This window comes from Platalea leucorodia, assembly GCF_965183815.1.
Source record: "Platalea leucorodia genome assembly, chromosome: 8".
NCBI classification, from domain to species: domain Eukaryota; kingdom Metazoa; phylum Chordata; class Aves; order Pelecaniformes; family Threskiornithidae; genus Platalea; species Platalea leucorodia.
The window spans coordinates 8,271,361-8,294,840 of NC_138830.1; the positions used below are offsets into that span (position 1 = coordinate 8,271,361).

The window sequence follows — 23,480 nt, forward strand, 5'->3', positions numbered from 1 at the left end:
CACAGACAGCCATTTTAATGCAGGACCAAGTAAAACTAGCACTGTTCATAAAGAAAAAGTAAAAATATATTAGAATGCACATTTAATACATTTTCCTTTTGCATCAGTGATCTAAAAAAATAAGACAACCAAAGTACATTTCCAGAATCATCCTCCATTTTTTTTTTCAGCACAGATCTAAGGACAAGGACAAATAACACTAAATGAATTTCTTCATTCACACGGGAAAGCTGATGCAGGTAATTTCCAATGAGGTCTGTCCAGAGGTGGGGGGCTTATTTTAGTCTTCTACTTATATAATAGTTTTCTCACAGCTTTGCTAGATACCTCAGAAGAAATACTTTTGTATTTTATTTGGTTGATCTCTGGCATTTAGTTGGATGATGGACAGATTTCTTTTTTGTAAGTGTACTCAGGAAAATTTGGTATGTTCAAACAGGACTAATCTTTCATTATTTTAAAGTCAAACCTGGACAAACGGAAGCTTCACAGACTGAAAACAGTCACTCTACACAGAAATCGGTATGCCATTAGTCCTGTTTGACAAAGGTCTGTACCACTACACACAATAATATTTATATTATTTCCCATTAAGAGTTCATAGAAAGCTGTCTTTTCCAGATTACCAAACATTTTAATGTGCTTAAAATTGCTCACCAAATAATATTTCTTGAAACCTGCTGAAAACTTTACAAATTTGTTTAAAAGGATAACATAACCTTCTCCTTACATCTGCTCCCAGATGCTAACAGTAGTTCACGGAAATGTAAAACATTGCTTTCCACTCAAGCCCACCAGAAGTGAGGAACCAGGCTAAGGCTGGAGCAGGCGGATGAATGCATCAGTTCAGAAGAGCCCCTCAGGAAGGAGACTGTCCACAGATGGTTGGGATTCAAAAGCTGCTGCCGCAACGCAGAACGGAAGGAAGAAGAGATAACAGGGATATCGTTTGCCCTGAGTCCTCCTCCAGCTGCAGAAGAGGTAACGGCCCAGGGTGGTATCGCTTGTACTCCTACTGTCTGAGTGCTGGCAAATCTGAACTTTGACAGTCTTATTTTTTCATCTATCTTTGAACTGCTACATGGTTATATACATTTTTTTGATTGGGAGGTATAAAATTACGCCTCCTTGGGCTGTCAGGTTTTTTGCACCCCAGAGGAATTCAGTATGAAAAAAGAAAATTACACTGCTCTGATAGCCTTCCCCTCTACAGTGGGTAGCTCAGCGACACAAGTCACTCAGCAACGAGTTCAGGAGAAAAACGGAGGATAGAACATTCTTGTTTATTCAGATGAAATATTTATTCTCTGTACAACTCATACTGAGTATTAAAATCCCCTCAAAAGAGAAAAACAAAACAATTTAATGGTAGGATTTCTTAGCATTTGTGGAGAACTGGTATGTGATGGTCACAGCAGTTCGCTCAGGCCACCGGACTGCCCATCAGCCTTTCTTGCCGAAGAGCAATCAGCCTCTGAAACCACTTCTCTTCTGCTTCTGCCTTCTCGATAAACAGCTGAGAGACACAGGGGAGAGGAAGAAAAGTAGGCACGACTCATTAACTGGCTCTTTGTTTGTTATAATCTGTTGAAATATGTATTGACTATTTCAGTGCCCAAAGAAAAAGCCCAGCTGCCTAGGGGTGTTAGAATACAAAGGTGATATAACCACATTAGTGAAGGTGGAGACTTCAGTAATTGGAAAGCCAAGACATTCTGACTTCGGTCTCCTCCTGAAACAGCAAGTTTGTCATATTGTACAGGTCTTGATTAAGTTATCTAGTTATTATTATTACATTATATATTATAACTATTATAACTATTACATTATATTATATATAATATTATATATGTCATAAGACATATATATGTCATATATGTCATATACATGTATATATATTCAGATATATCATATCATATATACCATGTCATAATTATCATAAGACATATATAATACAATATAACTATGATTACTATTATAGCTATTATAACTATTATAACTATTATAATATAATACAACTATTATCTAGTTATCTAGGTTATCTATGACTTGCATTAGGTTATCTACTGCAAGTCACTTTTAACTTGCTAATTCTTAAAAAAAACTCTACTCTAAGTAATCCTCTTTCCAATTATAAGTGCTCACAAAGGAATTTGCATAAGTTTAGCCACAATGATTTAAAATTATCTTAAGTTTGTCATGTATTTAAAGCTTTACGATTTGGCGAGGTGGGCAAGTTCTGAGTCTTCCACCAGGTTTCCCACTACACAAACCAAACCCAATTTTTCCTGAATTTTTATTGAACAGGATTTTTTATATGAACAGGATCTTAAATTCCCCTGCATTAAACTAGTATGCTACTTTGTTATAAAATTTGTTTGTAACTCTAAAGCTACGCCACTGGTGAACAACTTGTTTTGTAATTTTTCTGTGTTGGGTGATGCAAGGAATGTGATCCTTTCTGAGCCAACGAGCGGCCCATTAGTTAATGGTGTTCAGACCACAGCTTATTTGATGAGCAGCGCAGCAAAATAGTTGTTAGGTTAGGCCAACCTGCTGTCATTCAGTGGGCTGGTCTTGTTCTAAAGATAAAGTAGATATCGACACACTTACATTTGGATGTGCTAAAGAGTTATCATCTTGATATTTGATGGCAGTAGGGATATTGGCAGGTGGTGGTTCTTTTTCAGGAGCAGATGCATCAACAGTTCCCGCTCCGATAGTTACAGGTTCGTACTGTAGTTCAGCAGGCTCTATTGACTAAAAAGAAAGAAACACGTCTGAGTATTTTATCCTCAAACTCCCAAACGTGGCAGCATCTTAACCGAGGATTCAGCTTTCTTCCCACTGCAACACGTGCCCGTGAGAGGATCCTCACGCAAATACTTCTCAGCGTGCTTAGCAGGAACACGCTGGACGTGGACTAATGTCCAGACTAAACACATGAAGTGAAAAACAAGGGATTGCCAAAGGCAATGAGAGCTTGCAGAACCGCAGCATTGGGGTTTTGGATCACTTTCTGAAGAAGCCACGTGAACTTCTCGGAGACTTCTGAAAAGGCAAGAAAATGCACGTTCTGGGGGAAACAAACAGTGATAATTCAAAACACCTCACTGTTAGATGGAAAAACCAAACCAGCCTTTGCTTGCCTGTTTCCAAAGACAAAAACATCCAAGTTCCCTAGAAGACTTGGCAGCCAAAATGTAAGTAAAATTCAGAAACCTGGATGTCTGACGTTAGGTTTTTGGAAAGCTGTCTGAAAACAATGCCGTTTTGTTTCAGGGAGTAAATATGGTCCTAAAGTCTAGCTTCAGTTAAGCAGAGTTAAAAATACTGATCTCTACCTTTAATAACAAGGTAAGTGTCTGATTGCTTTTGGATTTTAATTCTTCTGCTTTTCCTACAAAAAATCTTCATGGTTTTATATGATTTTAAAAGAATTTTTTAAAAACAGAATTGCTCAGCACAGGTAGAATATACTGTCAAAACAGTTGATTTCATTGAAATTCTTACACATTTAAATGTATTCTTCCTTGAACTCCACGCCAAGAACACAGGAGAGTCGTTGGTGGGAGTTAGGATTGTCAACACTGATGCTCTTTCATGGATGGAAACTGTACTAACAGCGCAGCTTCCACCTGACTTTGAAAGGATTAGGCACCAAGAAAGGACATTGAAAACTTACCTTTTTGACTTCTTTACTTGATCTGAATGCCTGCGGAACAAAGGCGTCACTTTCAATAGCTTCAATTTCTTTTACTCGTTTCACTTGCTCTACTAGGGTGGCTTGGTCTACAAAGAGAAGGTGTAATGTCAGTATACATTAGTGTAAGCCTAAGATAAATGCCATGTCTAAGCAATGACTTGAATGTATTTTACAACAGTACATCCCAGAAAAAAACCAACTTGTATTGCAGCCCAAAATACTCTGTTACAAAGAAAAACTCTCTCCTTTAGTAAAAACAACAACAGTGAGTTGGCCATTATTGTTCAACGTATGATATCATTCAAGATGCTAACTTAAGAATTTGCCAGAGATGTCCTTGTAGGATAACTGCTAGATTTACGGCATGAGGATTTCCTGGAGAAGTCAAAGACTCTGGGAGAGTGCAGACAGCTCAGTGGAGTACCATCTGTATGTAGCACTAAAACTACTTCTGCCTGTATGGAGGTGAATTTGGCTTCAGCTGCGGGTGTCCAGAGAGATGTCCCATCATCTGTCTGTTCTTCGTGACAAGCTATGTAATAAGTCTGGCATTAAGAGTTACATTGTTAGGTGAATTTGACAAAAAAAAAAATCTTAGAATCTGGTAATAAAATGTTCCTAACATACACACTAAATATTGTGTGCTCATATGATTCTTAGGTGACAAAACTGCAGCCGTTTAATCCAATGAGCAAAATTGCTTCTTTATTGTACTGTGAGGTCTTAACAGCGCACATGTATTTCACAAGATATTTTTGAATCCCAGGTTGAGATTTTACTTCGACAAAGTGAATGCAGCTCCCAGTGACGTTATGGTGAAGAAGAGCAGCTCCTGCCAACCTTGGTACGAGCTACACTAACACGTAACCGGGGTGCTGTCAGGTAGGCTTTGCTAGTTCTTTCACTGCTCAACCAATCTTCTGGATAGATCAGACTGGTAGGAAACTTAAGAGCAACAAAGCAGGACATGGTCTGTGAAACTCAGACTTAACAGGCGGCAGCAACGTCATGCACAGGCTGATCCGGTACAAACTCTCTTCTAATTCAAATTTGGTTTTAAAAGGTTTTGTACTGGTAGGCTTGATGTCAGAGCGGGTCTATCTGCACCAGAGTTCAGAGGCCAGCTGTCTGCTAATGCCATCGATATAAACTCTTTTTCTAGATGGCTGGAAAGAAAGTGCAACTGGGTCTGCCCATGCCCCTGCAGGTCAGTTCTGCATGGCTGAGTGACCTGGTACCGAGGAGCTGAGCTCCTGAGCCATGGAACCATGGTCTCAGTAAAAAGGAGATTGCCAAAAAGATGAGGAAAAAGCAACTTAGGATAACCATGAAATTTGATTGAAAACGTCATGAATAGACAAGAATACTTTAAACGCTATATACACCACAAATTTAAATAGAAAAGCAGTTTTAATTATATATTTGTGGTATATACATATGTATGTATAAAAGGTTAAATTTCTTGTTCTAAAGAAAGCAGAGTATATTGAAAATCAGGAAAAGTGCTTGCAGACCAAAAGAGCTTGCAGAATTATTCAGAAATTCAGATGCACCAAACTCTTTCTCGGTATACAAAATTCTAAATCCAAATTCACGTAGAGATACACATACACTGCAAAATACTTTCTCTTTTGCACAAGAAAAAAATAAATGTAACTGACATCCTTCTGCAATGACTAACCACTGAAAACTCATTTGAGTCTATTAATGACAAGTAAATGGAGCTTCAGATGAGCAAATAAACTAATAGCAGCTCAGAGATATTTCTGGAATGGAGATGCCCACGCTAAATTAACAACTTCATTTCTTATCAGCGGGTTGTACTGCAAGACTGTTTTGTTTTCAGTCCTGGGTAGCATGGCTTGTTCATTACAGTGCATCTGACACAAAAGCGTTTGCTTTACTCTCTGCTTCATTTTCTGTTTCTTCAGATTCACAGCTCAGTTAATCTTCCTTACCTGCTTCTCTGTCTAACCGCAGCGACAAGCAAATCTGCAATTCATTCTGCTAACTGCATGCTTTTGTTTACGATTTTAACCAATTTGTGTCCATCTCATTTACTTACGAAAACCATTTGCTTTATACATAGTACTTGGGGGCCAGCAGTGGTCGAGGCACTGTATCGCAGAGCAGCGGACAGTTTTTACTGCGAGCAGCATTTATAAAACAGGTAAGGCAGACAAAAGACAAGAAGAGATGTAACTTTCAAGCAGCAAACAAGAACCTGCCCTCTTGCTTACAAATTATTTGGGAATATTGTTTAGTCTCTATGGATACGATGAACAGAAAAATCAGGAACATGCTACCTATTTCTGCATATGTTGAATGTGCAGAAAGTCAAATACACCGACTGCTGAGTCTGGATAACCGCTTACAGCGCTCCGACTGCTCCAGGCAGTGAGCCCCTACCTGACATGGCAGTAACTTCACTGCAGCCCAGCACGAGGTTCGCGCCACGGCAGGAGAGGCGCGGGCAGCAGCACGCTGCAGCCCCGCGGGGGAGAGCGGCTGCCCGGATCGCAGGGGCGCGGGGTCCTCGGCTGCAGAGAGGGCGATCACCGGGAGGGACGCGGGCAGAGGCGCGCTGGCTGCTGGCACGGCCAGCCGCGTGCCCCGCAGGGGGTTTGTGGGAGCCCCAGTAAAGCTTCGGTTTTGGCAAGGCTTAGGACAGCAGCTGCACTACAGCAAAGTGCATGAGCCATCTTTAAGCCCGATTCTTTTGAATTTAGAAGGAAAAAAATCACTTGCTTACAATTAAGCTTGTGTTTAAAAGTTCTGTTGCCTTGCCGCTAACATCGTCTTTTTTAAAAAAGGTTCCCAAGGATCCCATAGGAAGTATAAAAACAAATACACTAATGCCCTGCTAGGGAGGGGGGAATCACAATTCATCAAGCCCTTGGGTACAACTGGCCTGCAGGTAAATCCAGGAGTGGTAAGCGTACCTGGTAGGCACGGTGTTAAAGCCAGGTATCAGGGAAAGGCAGGTGAACGTAGGTTTAAAATCAGTTGCTCAACTCTTCGCAAAACCTACGGTCAGTTCCCAGCCTGTTACAGTATCTTACATGAATCTTATACGAACCGATGGGAATGACAAATTATTAAGGGGGCAAAAATCACTAAATGTTTAGAATTACATCAGTGACATTAACTTGGGGAAAATGGACTGGAGGAAGCGTAGCCCATTAGCGCATGATTTTTTTGACAAACACATTATTGGTAGATAAAATGACTTCCATATGTTGTTTGTCAGATGTCAGTAGAAAGGATATGTAATTCATAGTAAAATCAAAAATAATGGAGTCAGAAAGCTAAGAGGCTACAGACAAAAAAAAAATCAATACTAACTCACTGCACAGCAAATCTTTTTACCGTGTTATAGTGAAAAAAATAAACTAAATCTTTTATTAGGGCTTGTTGAGGCCCTTTTTTATAAAAAGGCGACTCTAGCAGCGGTCGCAATTACCATTCGTGTCCCCAGCTCTCTCCCGCTGCCACCCAGCGCTGGCGGCGCGGCAGCGAGGCCGGGGTCCCCCCGCGGGAGCGGCCCGGCCCCACAAACCCCCAGCACCGCCCGGGTTTAACGGCATCGCTGTTTATGCCCTGTACCGTAAAACTGATTCGACTCGGGGAACGTTAAAGTTAGCCTAATTTTACAGCAATCTAAGGATTTTTGGCCCAGTTACCCCAGGCACGGAGGATTTAACTGGGAACGCTGTCCTTCAGAGATGACTCATTACTTTACACTTCCCATCTATATTTACATCTATTCACATATATATCTCAATATATATATATACACACACACAACTTTTATAGCTGCTATTTTCATATTGAATTAGTCTGTATTAGCAATAATTTGAAATGTCACTTCAGAAAGGAAATGTGCATTAATCCTTTAGATGCCATCAGAAAATTTCACACACACAATAACTAGAAACACCAGAGAATCGGATAAAAGAAAAAGTAACTTGCCTGCAAGCTCTGCGTAAAATATTCCCATTTCTTTGCTTATTTCTAAAGACAAAACTGGTGACGAAGCCTGCTAAGAATTTAACAAGCACTGAAACAGAGGCATTAAATGACTAACAGTATCTTGTGAATGACCCATTAAATAAAAACATATTTTAAATATTTCTTGTACAACCTTTAGGTGTAAATTTGCAATGCTTACTGGATTCATTGCTAATCTATAGTCCTGACCACGAAAATGAACCCATGCCCTTACCTAAAGAGTCTTCTTTCAAGCAGGTCTAACTTAAGAATCAAAGCAATGACATAATAAACCTAAAATATTCCTCAGAATATATCTTTCTCCATATTTTACTAATTATATTTAAAGGGATATAGCTGGTTAATTTAACTGACCCATTTAAAATAGAATACATTTTAAGTAATATGCTTTGAAATACTTACAGAAAAAAGTTGCTATTTTTTCTGCTCTTTTGTTTATGAGTTGAGGGTTAAAAGAAGAAAACACAAACAGCTACCAGACTAAACAAACCAACTGCAGAGGAAAATATTTTCCCGTCATCCCATATTATTTAGGGTCAGCTTAGGTGATACTGTATAATTTTTATACAAATGTATATATACAACTGCCTGGATACAGTAACAACTGCATTATAGAACTGTATGTTTTTTTAACAGAGCTGTGGTTTTTCACATGCCCAGTGCTTTCTAATTGCTTCCTATTTTTATTTAGGCTGCACAAACTGACACATTCAAAGAAAAACGAAGTTTTCATCTCGACAATTTGCAGCGGAAGAGACAAAAAACTACCCGGCTTTGAGACCTACGGTCTTCTACAGTGAACATTTCTGTTCAACAAAATGAAAGCAGTAGGAGGCGGAGGGAAAATCCAGCAGGATGGGTGGGATTCACTTCGGTTTTGTCCCCTCTAGACTTTACAAAGCTTGGAGCTGTTTTTTAGGGGTTTTTTCTCCCCCTCAAATCTCTTCGCTGTGCAGGAGAGCAGCGGGCGGCGGGGGCTGTCCCGACACAGAGGCAGAGACCTGAGCCTGCCGGTGCGGGCAGAGCGTGACCTCGAGCCCCAACGCCTTTCCCAGCGTCCGAGGGTGCCCGCGGCCACCGGCGGAGCTGCGCGGGGGACCTCGCCGGTGCCTTCAACAGCCGTCGCAACGGCGAGACCTCCGGCACCCGCCAGCACCATTTTACAGAGAACGGGTGCGAATCAGCCAAGAAACGAACTCCTCCCGCGAGCTTCTGCGTTAACACAGAACCCGAGCCCCTTCGCCCCTGCCGGGCCTGGGTCAGGTGAAGGCCCGGGGCGCTGGGACCCGCGGGGCGAAGGCCACCTCAGCCCCGCTTTCCCACGCGGGGAGGCGAGCAGCCGGGCCTCCGCAGGGCCAGCCGTTAGAGGGAGGCACCGCCACGCACAACGCCCGCCACGTCCCCGCCTTTGTCCGCGGCGTGGGGAAAATCGCGGGTGATGAGCCCCGAAGATGCTGCGCGCCGAGCGTCCCTGCCGGGGCGACCGCCGACGTGCAGCCGAAGCGGAATTTGGGATTAGTTTCAAAACTACCTCTTCCCTCTAACAACTGTAAGTCACGATAAAAACTGCTTGATTGCTGCTAACGTTTCCAGATCCCCTTAGCTGTGTCAAAGCTCTGTTTCAACACTTGGCCACACTATTTCCTAGCTGTTGAGATTGCCAGAGAAAGAACTTTTTCCAGCCAAAGTCACAGAAACAATAAAACATATTCCAAAATGAGCAACTGTGGCCAGAGAAAGTTTTTATTGTTAATTTGTATTCCTCAAACTTACAATTGTAAGTACTCTGGCCCTACGATTATAATGTATTAAAATAGCATGTTTTAAGTACTCTAGTACTTACTAGAGAGAGGACTAGAGTACTTCCAATTTGCTATTTTAATACATTATAATTATAACCTAGCTTTCACAGTACTTTAAAACAAGTCTGGACACAAATAGCTGCTTCTTTAAAAAGAATGGAAGTATTGGGTATAAAATCAAACAGAAGACACGATGGGAAACTTTAGCACTTGAGTTCTGAATTTAAAAACATTTAATTTAAGCAGCTTAAGGACACTTGGAATTCTGCTCTAGGCACGCATTTAACCCTGCATGCAGGTTACCCTCGCCGTTGCGCTTTTCACCCACGCGCTAGTTCCTACATTCACTCACATTTTGAGGCCTTTTGGGGTACGTTTGAAAACATCCTGGGAAAAAAATCAAAATCAGCTAGTAAAGTGGTAGGAAACAGCCCTAATACGCTTAAAATTGCCAGGTGTTTTCCTTCCCCTAATAGAGGGAGCGCGAGAAGCTGTGGCCGGGGACGAGAGGGCGCAGCTCGGGGCCGGCGAGCTGGCTGGCCGTCTGCCGGCCGCCCCCCGCCACCCCAGCAGCCCGCCGGGAGAGCCGGCGCAGGGCACACCGCATTTGTCACTGTGGCTAATATCAGAGATACGCCGCTCTTTTTTCTCAGCACACAAAAGCAAGATATGTAATTCAATGCTCAATTTACCCTTGTCTCGTAGGAGATTTTTTCCCCGCTAATTGATAGAAATTAAGCCATTAATCAAGCCACTAGCCATCATTCAAACCAGGGAAGATGAATACAAACTTTCATCATAACCACCTTCCCCATTTTAGTGTTCATTAGCATTAATTTTTAATGCAATTATGCTATTCTTTTACGCTGAGCTCATAAATTACTGCTCTTTTGTTGCTCGCTGGCCTTGTAAAATCCAAGGTAATGCTTTGTGCTCTGATCTTGAAGGCAATTACTGGGTTCTTCTATCTTTTATATATCTCTATCCCAAATAACCTCTATATTGTATGTACAAACTAACAAGTGTATATATTACATATACGCATAATATATAACAATTTGTCTATGTTAAACCTATACAAATATCTATTATACACATTCAGATAAATAAAAGTATTTCTGCATCTAGCTGCACCCCTCTATATACAGGGATCCAACTCTATAGAAACGACAGAACCAACGGCCTTCCACCATAAAACGTTGTTGCACACTGGATGTACAGGAAAAAATTGCTGTATTAGAGACTAGGGTGGAAATAGGATTAGCAGCTGAGCTCGGGCTGTGGATGAGGCACGCTGTAGGACAGCAGGGCTGAAACTTTGCAGGTGCTCAGGCTTTTGCACGGTCCTTTCTTTGTTTACACTTGAGAAAGTGATGCTGAAAGAGAAGACGGGCAATTGCACCTGCCCAGTGATTTTTTTGTTTTTCTTTTGCACGTTATAGTGCGTGGTATCATCCGCAGAGTCTTTCAAAGATACGGTATTTAATGCGTGTATTTTAACAGTTCCACAGTATCACACGCTGACACACGGTGCCACTGCGATGCTTGGTGGCAACAGCAGGAACTTCCAGGCTTTTATTCCAGTCCATATATTGATTCTCAGTAACACATCAGGGGAAATGCACAGGAGCTACAACCACCTCTGCTTGCCCTCAAACGCTGACTACAATTTAAGTGGCTAAAGGAAAAATGAAATGTAGATTATCAAATTGTTGTTTGTTTGTTTTTAATTATTTTTCCGCTTCTTTCCTGGGCCAGGCCTTTAGCTGGTACATGAAATAATGCCATTCACACCAGCTAAACATCTGTCTAGCACCAATAAAATATGATACGTGTATTTAAAATCCCATTTCATCCAGGCCTTAGCCAGCATAAACAAGACAATTCGCAGTTAAGTCTCGTGCTTATCCCATAGATTCACCCTGGTCTCTCAGATAAATACCCATTTGACATGCGGTAAGTACACGCGCAATGTTGGCACGGCCACCGAGATCAACAAAAACCCATTTTTGAACAGAAAATAAAAGACTCCACACAAGGGATTGTGGTTTAAGCGAACGGATACAATTTCTGTTAAATTTAACCAAAGGAACAGTCTCCCCTAGCTTCACAGGCTCCTTAATTCATCCTTTTTTTTGTGAACACGGACGCGGGCTCCACACCGAGCTGCTCTAACTTGCTTCTTCACGATGCAGGCAGGCAGCAAAGCACTGAACAGTCTGCTGCTGGCACGAACGCTGCCCGAAACAGCGTCGGCAGCAAAACACATATAATCCAGTGAAACCTTCTATACGATGCTCTTCGTACATACTTTCTCACTTTGAGGTAGGTAGCGCAGAGGTACGGCCGTGAATATGGATGTGGCTGTCATATGGAAACTGCAGCCGGCCGAATAAATGAATGTATTTTGCAATTTAGACTCTCTCCCTTATCCCCAGTCTATCAATCTGCCTCCAATGGAGCTTGTAACACTACAAATCTTAAAAAATAACAACCCACAAAGCAAACCCGACCCAAACCAAAGGAAGGCAGCAAGGCAGGCTGTTTCCACAAGGGGAATCCTGCCACCCAGGCCGGTTACCTTGGCCTATGATGATACCCCAATCCCAAACGTTTTTTCTAGCCAAACACATTCCTACTTTTTCTCCCAAGTTTGGTAGAAAATAAAATTTGAGATACCAAAAATACATCAGCCAAAGCTTTTGAGAGGTCTTGCAGAGCCCACTTGCAAAAGATTATTTTAAATCTGTTTCGATGACCCTGTTAGGCCATTGCTTAAGACTTCTTTTTTATGTATATGTAGCTTATACGTTGCGCTGGTAACAACACTTTTAGTGAGGACTGCCTAGCCCATCCTGCTATAAGATCCTGCTTTGAGTTGCTTGCAAGTTTGTCAAACCTGAAACGTTTTGGGTTAAAGTCTTCTGTGCTCGAATCTACCCCACGCTTAATGTTTTGCGGAGGATTTCAGTCCAGCTGGTCCAGCCGTTCATGAAGATACAGTGAAACAGCATTGATTTGCCTATTATTGGCAAACTTGACTTCTAAAAATTCAGTTACTGCTTTTGCCCTTCTAGTCAAAATCCACCTTCATTTAGTCAAACCATAATACTTGGAAATGATCCTGTTTGCTCCTGCTTTACCAAGATTTCTTATTTTTCAGCCCCAAAAGACTGAAGACAGGCTTAATATACACAACGTTGCATGGTTTGTTAGGTCCAACACGTATCTACAAGCTTAAAAACCCCAGACTTCATTTTAAATGCTGTTGCTCCAGATGACGGTGAGGACGGACAGTTTAACAGAGCCAGGCGTACGTTCCTCTGGAGCTCTCCGCAACTCCTGAAGTAGGGATGAAACCCCACCGAGTGGGAGTGGAAAAGCCAGGGGGGAACAGGAGTCTTGCACAGACAGGAAAACGCACGGCAAAGGAGGTCGGGGCGGAGGGAGAGCTGGTAACGTTAATTGCAGTTAATGGGCCCTGAAGAACCGCGTCCGATACCAGACCTCTCCCCCGTCTCACGGGAAGGATCGCAGCATGGCCATTAACCACCCTGCCCATTTTCCGCGGGAGCTACCGGGGTCTGACGTACCGAACAGATCATGCAGGGCAACTGAAGTAAACGGGAGCTGGGTTTGGGTACACAAAATGCAAAATTAATATGCTGAAGACAATGATCTGCTTTTAAAGTTCTCCAAAGTTGAAACCCTGTTATATTTCTGTCCCTGCTCTCTTCTTAAAAACCCAGAATTAATAATACTCACTCACCTCACCGGGCTGCTGTGAGGATGAAAGCATTAATGTTCGTGCCACGTTCAGATCCTGTAGCGGTGAGCCCCCAGAACAGCCCGTGAAGAAATTCATAACGCTGCTTTTAAGACGAGGTTTGAATAGCTACAGTCAAATAAAGTACAGATCTGCATATTGAATAGTGAGAATATAAAATAATTAATAGTTCCTATTAACTAAAGACTGTCCAAAATGAAACAACGCTGACTGAGGCAGAGACCCTGCCGAAAATTTGCAATTATGCACTTAAAAGTTATAATGCTTGAGTCTGTTTTTTTCCTTAATTTCCAAGCGTTTGATTTGTTTTAATGCAGAGGTGCGGTTTTGGCGTGTGCGTGCATGAATGTCCGTATGCATTTGCACACACACACACACAAATCCACTTTCTTCCAGACACAGCTCAGAATAGGGCCAGGGAGATAACGCACGGGCTCAAACCTCTCCGCTAACAAGTACGTCGCTAAACGAGATGCCAAAATAAAAGAAGAGTAAGAAGGGATTTCACATTTGGTTAGCCTTTTTATATTCTTTAAGAACGTTTCTCTGCTCCAAACCTCTAATTTAGCTAATCCCATTCACCCACTTTGCGGACGGAGCCTTCCCGGGACACAAACAATCTTTTTTTCCTTTGTGCCCTTCCTTTGTAGACGGCAGACAACGTTACGGAGTCAGTAGAAGCCCGCGTACCAGCAGCCAGCCTAGGTATTGAAGTAGGGTCCGTTTACCCCACATGCACCATTCATTACCACTGAGCTGTATTTAAGTGTAACTGGAGAAGCATGGGGAGGGATGCTGGCTAACTGGGATGGGCTGGAGGCAAATCAAAGACTAAAAAAAAGGGGGAAAAAAACCCTCTCTTACAATTGTTATTGGAGAAAACAATTATAATAAATTCCTGCTTTGGGGAATATGTGTAGTGAAGTAATTTTCCCTACGTCCCAGTACACGGAGCCCCTGAAGGCCTCTCTCCTGATGGAAAAAGGCCTTGGTACTGATCAAGATGGAGCAAAGTGTCCCTCCAGCTTTCTGTTGCTGTTGGCACGAGTACTTTAAGCCAGATTGAGTCCAAGAAAACCTAAAACCTAAGTGGCTGACTGTACTATTCAATTTTTTGTTTTGTTTTTAATGAGCATAAATCTTCAAAGGGAGGGCCTGTGGTCGGTTATTTCGGCAAGCGGTTTCATCCGTGGCTGGTCCCTACCCAGCCCTTGTCCAGGGAAGCCCAGGCCCTGCCCACCTACCCAACTCCTGCAGTTCTGGAGCTTGGGTCAGGACTAAACATTAGACCTACGGATGAAGCTCAGCCTGCTGCGTCTTTGCACAGGGCTCATCACGGCTGTACCATCAGCCCGGCTCCCAGGACACGCCATGCCCGCTATTTACGGTTCTTTTGCCCTTTGCTGTATAGTTTTGTTTGTTTCTGTCGCATCTGTTGGCTTCTTTCATTTTTCACACGTTTCTCACATTTGAAAAATAGCGTTCAATTCATCCTCACTGTCGTAAAGTTTATTTTCCCGTATATTAAATATATTTTTGTTTAAATCAAAAAAGAAACTGATGATTTGGAGACAAATACAAAGTGGTATTTCATTGCTGGAAGGAGCCTATGCGTGATGTGGTTTTACTGTCAAAATGTAGACCTGGGAATTTTGCCATGTTAAATTATAGGAACACAGGCCCAGGACTGGGGTAATACCTTAATGCTTCAATGTGAAGGAAAGAAAACATAACTCAATTAAAATATATACTTTGGGGATTTTTCTGACACTCTATATACTTGGGAAAGCTGCCACCTACCCTGACCTTTCTGTTATAATTATGTGTGTCATCTTAAATATCATTAATTTAGTCTGTATTTCACTCGTCCTACATGTTTACTGAATGTCTGGATTTTTCCTTTGGCTTTAATAACCTATCTTTTTCCAGTGAAGAAAAATACTTAAATAAAATGAATGACAACTTTCTTGCAATTACTTTGGAGAACAGCAACATAGACTTAAAATTAATAACTAGCAAATATTGAGATGTTTGATGCTTTGAACGTACGTATTTCTTTTAAATTCAGTGTGATGACTTACGCATGAACTTAGAGGAAATGCATATGTTTCTGTGGGATTGTGCTCTAAATCAAAAAGATGAGGCTCTTCTGACTGCAAATAATTAATTCATTTTAAGTCCATAGAGCCATTTCTCATTTACATTAAGCAATGTATTCAATTACTCCTCTAAGTGTACATTTTAACATAAAATTAGACTACAGTTATGCTATCCTTACTGATAATCCTTGACTATCCCTGCTTTTTAATTCTCTATTTTATAATGTTTAATTACGAAGCATGTTCCTTATAACTCAATGGCTAAAATAGCTAAATGATCTTTAATGAGACACAACTTTTAAGAAGTATCCCTTTAACACAAGGACAATTTTTCCACTGTAATTTTTCAGGAAGCCTCGCAAACATCAGGAGAGCGCAGCACCCCACAGCAAGCACAGGACCGGAGCAGAAATCGCTTGGATCCGTCTCCATCACGCTCGATCGACACAGAAAGAGAGTGAAAGCAGCTGTTTGTACACTAATGATTTGTCCTTCGGTATAGTTCAATAAGCACATGAGAGATTATATAGTGTGCACATATTTAAGTTAAAATAATGATTAATTTATTTTTAATGGAGTAATGAGCAGGTTGAACCCTCATTCAGAGATGCCAGGCTGACGGGGCAGGGCGAGCCTCGCGCATCCGCAGACACGCAGCGTCTCCTACAGCCCTCGCCTGCAGATTATCCTTTTCTTATTTCAGGAGCCTTAAAATATGGACTTGGAGACCATAATCCTTCATTTATAGTTCACAAGGCAACTATTTTCAAAATCTCAGAGTTTGCTAATCATGCATTGATCCCCAGAATACTGTGGTACAGACAGATCAAACCCTGTATCTCGGGTAAGTTGGGGCAGCAGCAGCTACACAATAGCTACAGCTTTTGAGAAGAGAAAAAGCATACTAAGATTAAGATAAGACATTACAAGTTTTGCCCATTATAAAGATGTATTAAACGGAAAAGAAACCCTCTCCCCAAAAATCCACTCAGCATTTAAAAGGTTGTCTGCCTTTTACTTAGAAATAGCTTTGCTTTAAATTTTCACACCTTACAACCCACAAAAGCGTCTATACCATTTAATAATTTTCCAGCTGGAAAATTGATTTATTTGCTTCTAATGCCATGGGAGCACCACTCCAGTTTTTAGGTTCTCAGTTTGCATCACAGGCACAAATGATCTAGGAAATTGTCATTACTGCTAGAAGCCAAAAAGCAGAGTCTCTTCCTACAAAAGTTGTTTATATAAACCACTGTAAGTACTATAGTTATTTTGAGGTATTTCTAGATATATTTAGATTTTGTAGCCACCTCAAAATTCTTCAGCTACGTTTAATTAATTACTCGAAAAAGAGTTTTAAACTAGAAATGTAAATACTGTATGCTTTTCTTGAGAAAAAGAAAGAAAATACATGTATCCTCTTACACGTATGTAAGCCTGAAATCTCAGAGGCGCACCTTTATTGCTTTACAATTCCCTTTTTTAGTATAAAGCCAAGAAAGCACAACCATACACTTGGAGAATGGAAAGAAAATGACCGGAGCATTTCAGGAGCTCGAAGAACAGGCTCCGTTTCCTCCGCTTTGGTTCACGCTGTGAAGCCGGTGCTTCCCCCCCCGGCTAGGAGCTGCGACGTAAATTGATTTCTTTATTTGCTCCTAAAGTAACGGGAGCGCTACTCCAGTTTTTAGGTTTTCCTTTGCATCACAGGCACAAACAATACAGCTAACAGCTTTAGGAAATTTTCATTACTGCTAGAGGCCAGAAAGCAGAGTCCCCACTTAAAAAACCTGTTTATATAAACCACTGTAAACCACACCAGGACTTGCCACGGGACAGCACGTCACGAGTTTGCTGAACCTCTGCTGTCACCACCAGGGCTGTCCCCCACGCCTCTGACTTAATAACTCTACAAGAGACGCAAAAAGAAGGTTATTTTGTGCCTAGAGCCACTGTGGAAGCTCAGGTCAACTATAAACACACCAAAACATTATGAAACCGTTTCTGGCGGTGATGGTGTAATAGTTTTTGACTGAATTGATTGTTCCCTGACAATACGCGACTCAGCCTTGCAAATGCATCAACTCTGTAATGAGGAGCTATTAAGTCTATTGATTTTCTGATTTCAATTGATAGCTAACAGGCCAAAGCTACACATCAATATTTGCGTAACTAATACCCAAGAGCTAACAATTTTGACAAATGAAAACCTCAATAGACCAAACAGTGCAAATTAATGGAAATGTAAAGACCAAACCTCAGAATTTAAGGGAAATATTTAATGAATGGATAGATATGCCTTATATTTCTGGAGAATTCTGGGTTTTATATTGGGGAAATAAGTAAATATATAGAAACTCCCAGAAGGATGCTCTTTTCTTGGTCCCTAAACTGGGGAATACTGCAATACAGAACAGCAAACGCAAGATATCAGCTCCTGAAAATAGACTGTTTCAAAATGAATAATTGAAAATTGAATACTTTTGAATAATTTGCTAAATCAGACAAAATACATGCATATTGCAATTGTACAAACACATCTCCAGATTTCTGTATATAGTTATCACAACTGGAAACCAATGTCTTATGATCCCCCTTACCCTTAAGCTTTCTTCTGGTTTTGGGGTTTCTGCTTTGGGTTTTTTTGTTGTTGTTGGATTTTTTGTTTTGTTTTTTACATAATGTTGGAATCTCAAAAAGGAAGCAATAAAGATTTACTCTTATAGCTTCCTCCTAAGCAGGATACGTTTTCTTCTTTTTTTTTTTTTTCCCCCTCTTTTTCTTTTTAGTTGACAACCCGAACGCCTAAGGTAGAGGAGGAGATGATGATGACCCTGGTGAAGTGTGCGGTGTCTGCATGTCGAGCCCCCCTCTTTCAGAGCAGCTCTTCACCTACGAGCAAACTGGAAGACTTCTCACTCCCTCCCATTTTCTTTGGACAAAATAAATTCAGTCCCATCAACTGCTGTCCACAACCCCTATTTTCTACACCTCTGACCGTTCTGCTCGTGCTCCATCTTTGCTGCCTGGGGTCATTCAAGAGGCCTAGGAGAGGACTGAGAATCAGATCTTTTAACTTTCTAAGACGAGAACTCCCGTCCCTTTTGCTGCCCGCCTGGGCAGTCACTCCTGCTTCTCGTTTCATACACCGCTCTTTATTTTCCCTTTTAGAAGCAGCTTTTCAATACGTAGCTATAAATTTTTTTTTTAAATGATTGAAGTCAGATAACTAATTACGTGATTGCTTCACAATCCCATTACCTTAACTGATGCTTGTCTCAGACTTATCCTTTAGCACAAATAAATGCCAGAAAGACGACAGTAAAATACACAACATTAATGAAGTACAGAAGCCATTTTTGGTTTTCATCTGTCTTAAATTTTGAAGACTATTTCAAGACTCTTAATTTGTAGAAAAAGTCATAAATTGCCCTGTGAGAGAGACCATAAGTTTATCTGTATTTCTGCTTTTAGAATAGAAGTAGTTAAAAACTGAATATTTGACGGTCTTCTGCAATTGGCTTGTATAAGTGTGCCCCACCTCAAACACCTTTTCAAAGACAGCAATGAAACAGAACTAAGGCGCCAATTTTTCATCTAAAAACATGTCTTTGAAAGGATTTGAAATCAAATATTTTTTAACATGATGCTGATGAAATGCACTGACTTACAGCACATACCCAGGAAAGGAAAATAACTTTCTATTTGTTAGCTGAGGTTGTAGCTTTGAACCAGCACTGTCTACTTATGGAGGGAGAACCTGCTTAGCGCTTTACCTACTTGGATGTCTTTACAGATATAAAAGTAAAACTTTAATTATACCTGCTGTATTTCCTAAAATAAATAAACTCAAATACCAGCTTCAAAATTATTTTCATATTTATGCACATCTTGTTGATGTTGTATCTCTCCTTAAAGCATCCCATGTATTAATGTGCTTCATTCCTGGAGAAAATTTATCTGATTTTTTTTCCCCTTCATAAAAAGCGTAGGAAAAGAGACAAATGATGCTTTGTGTTTTAATACAGAGGCAAAGCAAGACACTTCCACAGATGACATAAGGGAAGTTATTATTTTTAATCTACTTTTCCTTCAATTTCCTTACAATTTCCCTGTAACCATCTGCAGGCTTTGTGCATTGCTTCTCTGTTCCGTGGATTTTTGGCTAATGCATGAAATAAAGCCGAATTCTAGACTATTCATATGAAAACAGAAGGATTAAAATAAAACATTCTTCTTTCCAGGTGAAGCGTGCGTGTTCATAACACTGAACAAGAGCGGCAATATTTCAAGCAGCATGCGTTCACTCCACAAAGTGCAGCTGCCTCAAAGCAAATACAGACCAGACCGACACGTAGGAGCTGGGCCTATGTTACACGACCCGTATCTGTGTTTCCATCTTCTTCTAGCATTGAACTGCAACCCTGTAAATTATATCTTTTTCTTAAGAGGCCACAGTGTTATTTGAAATCCTATCGCCCCAGGAACTGTGGGTTTAAAGAACAGCTTGCTAAACTTCAGCATTTACCCAAATTACGCCTTGTTTTTAAGCTGCCTGCGCCCACGGTTTCATCCCCAGGAACCCAATTTCCACACACAGCGACTCTGGCTCCTATGGATCAGAAACCCTGTCCCTGCAGGTCCACATGCCCGTGCGCCAACAAGCAATTTGGGAAACATGATCCCAGCCCCTCATTCACCCTGCAATGCTGATGAACACTAAAACATACCACATCTATGATAAAAAATTCATGGTTTCTTGCCATTTTCTTTGCCATTTCTGCTATCACCGAGGATAAACTTTTTTAATTGAGAAAGAGATTTGCAGGTTGAACATCTTGCTGACGCTCAGATCACTTCATCTTAATTTAAATAAATCTAATAAAAGGAATTTTTTTTTTTTAGTTCTCCTCAAAAACTTAGTTCTGCAGAGTGCAAGTATGCATTACAAATATATCTGGAAGAGCCCATCTTCTGCATGCATGAATCACAGCAAGCATTCAGGAAGCCTTTATAGTCAAAGGCTATTTCATATCAACACAACCCTGTTTTCTGCTCATGAAATTTCCATTCTGGCTCACATTTTTTACATAAACCCAGAGAGCAAGTAGGTAAAAGACATCCAAGACATTTTGAGGACAGATTGGCCATCTCGCAAAGGAACTCACCGCAGTACATAATGTTTCCTAGTGGGAGATGCCAGGGACCTTTCCTGATCAATAGAGCCCTATATTAGCACACTTCTCATTTTTACAACACCTAAACTGGAAAACAGCATCTAATGGCTCGTGTAGCTTTCCTGACAAATGGCCACTCCATCTATTGTATTTGCTTTATTCCCTTTAGAACTTCATCTTCCAAACCGTATTTTACACAGACAACCTGCAGCCGGAAATCCAGTAAACAAAATTTGAAAAGCACAATACAAACAGCAACCTTCGAAAAGCACGCAAACTCCAAGGTGCACAAGCACGGGCTTTCTCCAGCAAACATGTAATTTTTGCAACACGTAATATTTTAAGATCAGTTTTCTCCTCCCCACTTATTCGCCCCTCCAAGAAACCCCAGTCCTTGCAAGAATTTGATGCTTGTGATAAACCAGTCAGGTTCCAATGGTGTTTCTTAGCATTAGATTAATGCACACCACCCCTAATAACCTTTGTCTAATTAAATCACAGTGGCAACATTCCTAATGGCTCCAAATTTTGCTTGATTGCGAATAATCAGGCTTGTTCAACCCATCAGCAGGTGGAGATGCCACCTGAGGTGCCCTGGGGTGGACATGGTCCTTTCCCATCCCACTGCCCCCGGGACAGAGCTCAGGGAAGTTCATGGGCACCCTCGCCCCATGGGGACCCCCGCCCCATAGGCACCCCACCAGCCCAGCCTACCTACCTCAGCAAGAATTGACTGTTATGTCTTTAATGTTCTTAAAATAATGATATGAAAAATCAATCTGTCCCATTTTTTTTCCCTAAAACCCTCATACTGTTCTTTTTACAGTTTATGCTTAAAGTATTTTAAAAAACTACAAATATTGCTTTTCAGGACTGTAAGGGCAGCTGGCCTAGGGCTGCATCCTTACCTGGGGTTAGGTTGCGAATTTAACAAATCTTTGAGTTGAACACATTTTTCAATAACTTTGCCACTGTTCCAGCCCTGCTACCAACAAGTGACTATTTATTGATAAAGGGATATTTTTACCCCAGACACTGGGTATCCTTTGCAAGTTAGCATCGCTGAACAGCTAAAAATCTCCTTCCTTCTCAGTGTCCTTACCGTGTCCCCCTGCTCTTCCCCTTCTGGCACAGGCACTTCTGCTTCTGAAAGATGCCCGTTGTATTGCCATAGCCAAATGGGATATAATTTCCCAGGTCTTTAACTTAACCGATCACTGATGATTTGAAACTTTATTAACGTCAACTTTGGATTTAAATGCTGTCACACAACATATATGATGCCCTTCATGTAAAACTCAAGTCTGATTTTACCGGCAGGACTTGGCTCTGTCCTTTTAAATGCCTGAACTGAAACCTCAGCTCTGCTAGAGACATCCATAGGCATCTTCCCTCTTTATTTATTCCCCCTGTATTTTTTCAATGCTTCAGGTTATGCATTAGCCCAGAGGAGCCTTACAGTAGCAGTACAGAGTTTTCTCTAAATCATTTCTTTCTGCACAAACTGAAGAATGTTGATATTTTCAAATGCTTTTACAGCAAGCCTCTGTGCTTCCTGATGAAATACCTTAGAGAAACATCCTGCCCCTTCACAGGGGTGTCAAAGTTGTGTGCCCAGTACAGCAACTGGAACCAGACATTAAGGAGGTAATTAACACTTCAATTCCTTTTAACTCAGTACAGAGAAAAAAAATACAAACTGTAATATCATGTGACCAGCGTTATAAAAACACACATGAATAAACTTAACCCTGGCGACGACAAGAAGAATGTGCTGTTTCACTACATTAATGGTTCCCAACTCAAAATTATTCAAGAAAACATTTTAAAAGCAAGAGCATTTTCTTTTCCTTCCCTGCCAAGTTTTGCCTGTAAAGCAATGTGCTGTTGCAACAGACCTTCCTAGCTACTCTTTTGGGAACTTTGTTGGTGCTATGAAAACATAAATACATTTTTTTAAGTCAAGTGCTCATTAAGACCAAGCTGAATCGGGGCTTCCGAATCCAAGCTGCCCTGGCCATGTGCGCAGGCTCAAACCGAGGTGGAGAGAGTCCCTGACTCCTTCAGTCCCCCGGTTCGCTGAGCATCCCGCTCACCGCGGCTGACGGCTGCTGGGAGGCACACGGAGTCCCCCAGCTCTGGCGTAGGGGAAAATCATAGAATGGGTTGGGTTGGAAGGGACCTTTACAGGTCACCTAGTCCAACCCCGCTGTGGTAAGCAGGGACAACTTCAACTAGACCGGATTGCTCAGAGCCCCGTCCAACCTGACCTTGAATGTTTCCAGGGATGGGGCAGTTACCATCTCTCTGGGCAACCTGTGCCAGTGTTTCACCACCCTCATTGTAAAAAATTTCTTCCTTGTATCTAGTCTAAATCTACCCTCTTTTAGTTTACAACCATTACCTCTTGTCCTGTCGCAACAGGCCCTGCTAAAAAGTCTGTCCCCATCTTTCTTATATGCCCCCTTTAAGTACCGAAAGCCTGCAATAGGGTCTCCCCGCAGCCTTCTCTTCTCCAGGCTGAACAACCCCAACTCTCTCAGCCTGTCTTCATAGGAGCGGTGCTCCAGCCCTCTGATCGTTTTTGTGGCCCTCCTCTGGACCCACTCCAACAGGTCCACGTCCCTCCTGTGCTGGGGACCCCGGAGCTGGACGCAGTACTCTAGGTGGGCTCTCACCAGAGCGGAGGAGAGGGGCAGAAGAGCACAGCCCTTCGGCCAGGTTGGGTGAGCCTGGAGCACCAGCAGCATCGGTGAAACCTGGACTGCGTTACGCCCGGCAGCAAATCCCCAGGGATTGACCCACAGCAGGATGGGGCGCCCGGACCGGGGGCTCTCAAGCAGGGAAAGAAGAGAGGGAGGTACGAAATACAAAGGGGTAGAAGATACAGGCAGGTAC

The 23,480-nt window shown here is 41.7% G+C and overlaps 1 protein-coding gene across 2 annotated transcripts in view; it reads right to left on the minus strand.

Annotated features, from left to right (window-relative positions):
• Nucleotides 1-23,480, minus strand: part of RSRC1 (arginine and serine rich coiled-coil 1) — a 175,392-nt gene continuing 151,912 nt past the window's right edge. For both annotated transcript variants that reach the window (XM_082319340.1, XM_082319339.1), the window contains 3 exons: nt 3,686-3,792; nt 2,614-2,760; nt 1-1,516 (listed from right to left, as the gene is read on the minus strand). In XM_082319340.1, the coding sequence (XP_082175466.1) occupies nt 1,424-1,516; nt 2,614-2,760; nt 3,686-3,792 (347 nt within the window). In that variant the 3' untranslated portion in view covers nt 1-1,423. The remainder of the gene's footprint in view (nt 1,517-2,613; nt 2,761-3,685; nt 3,793-23,480) is intronic.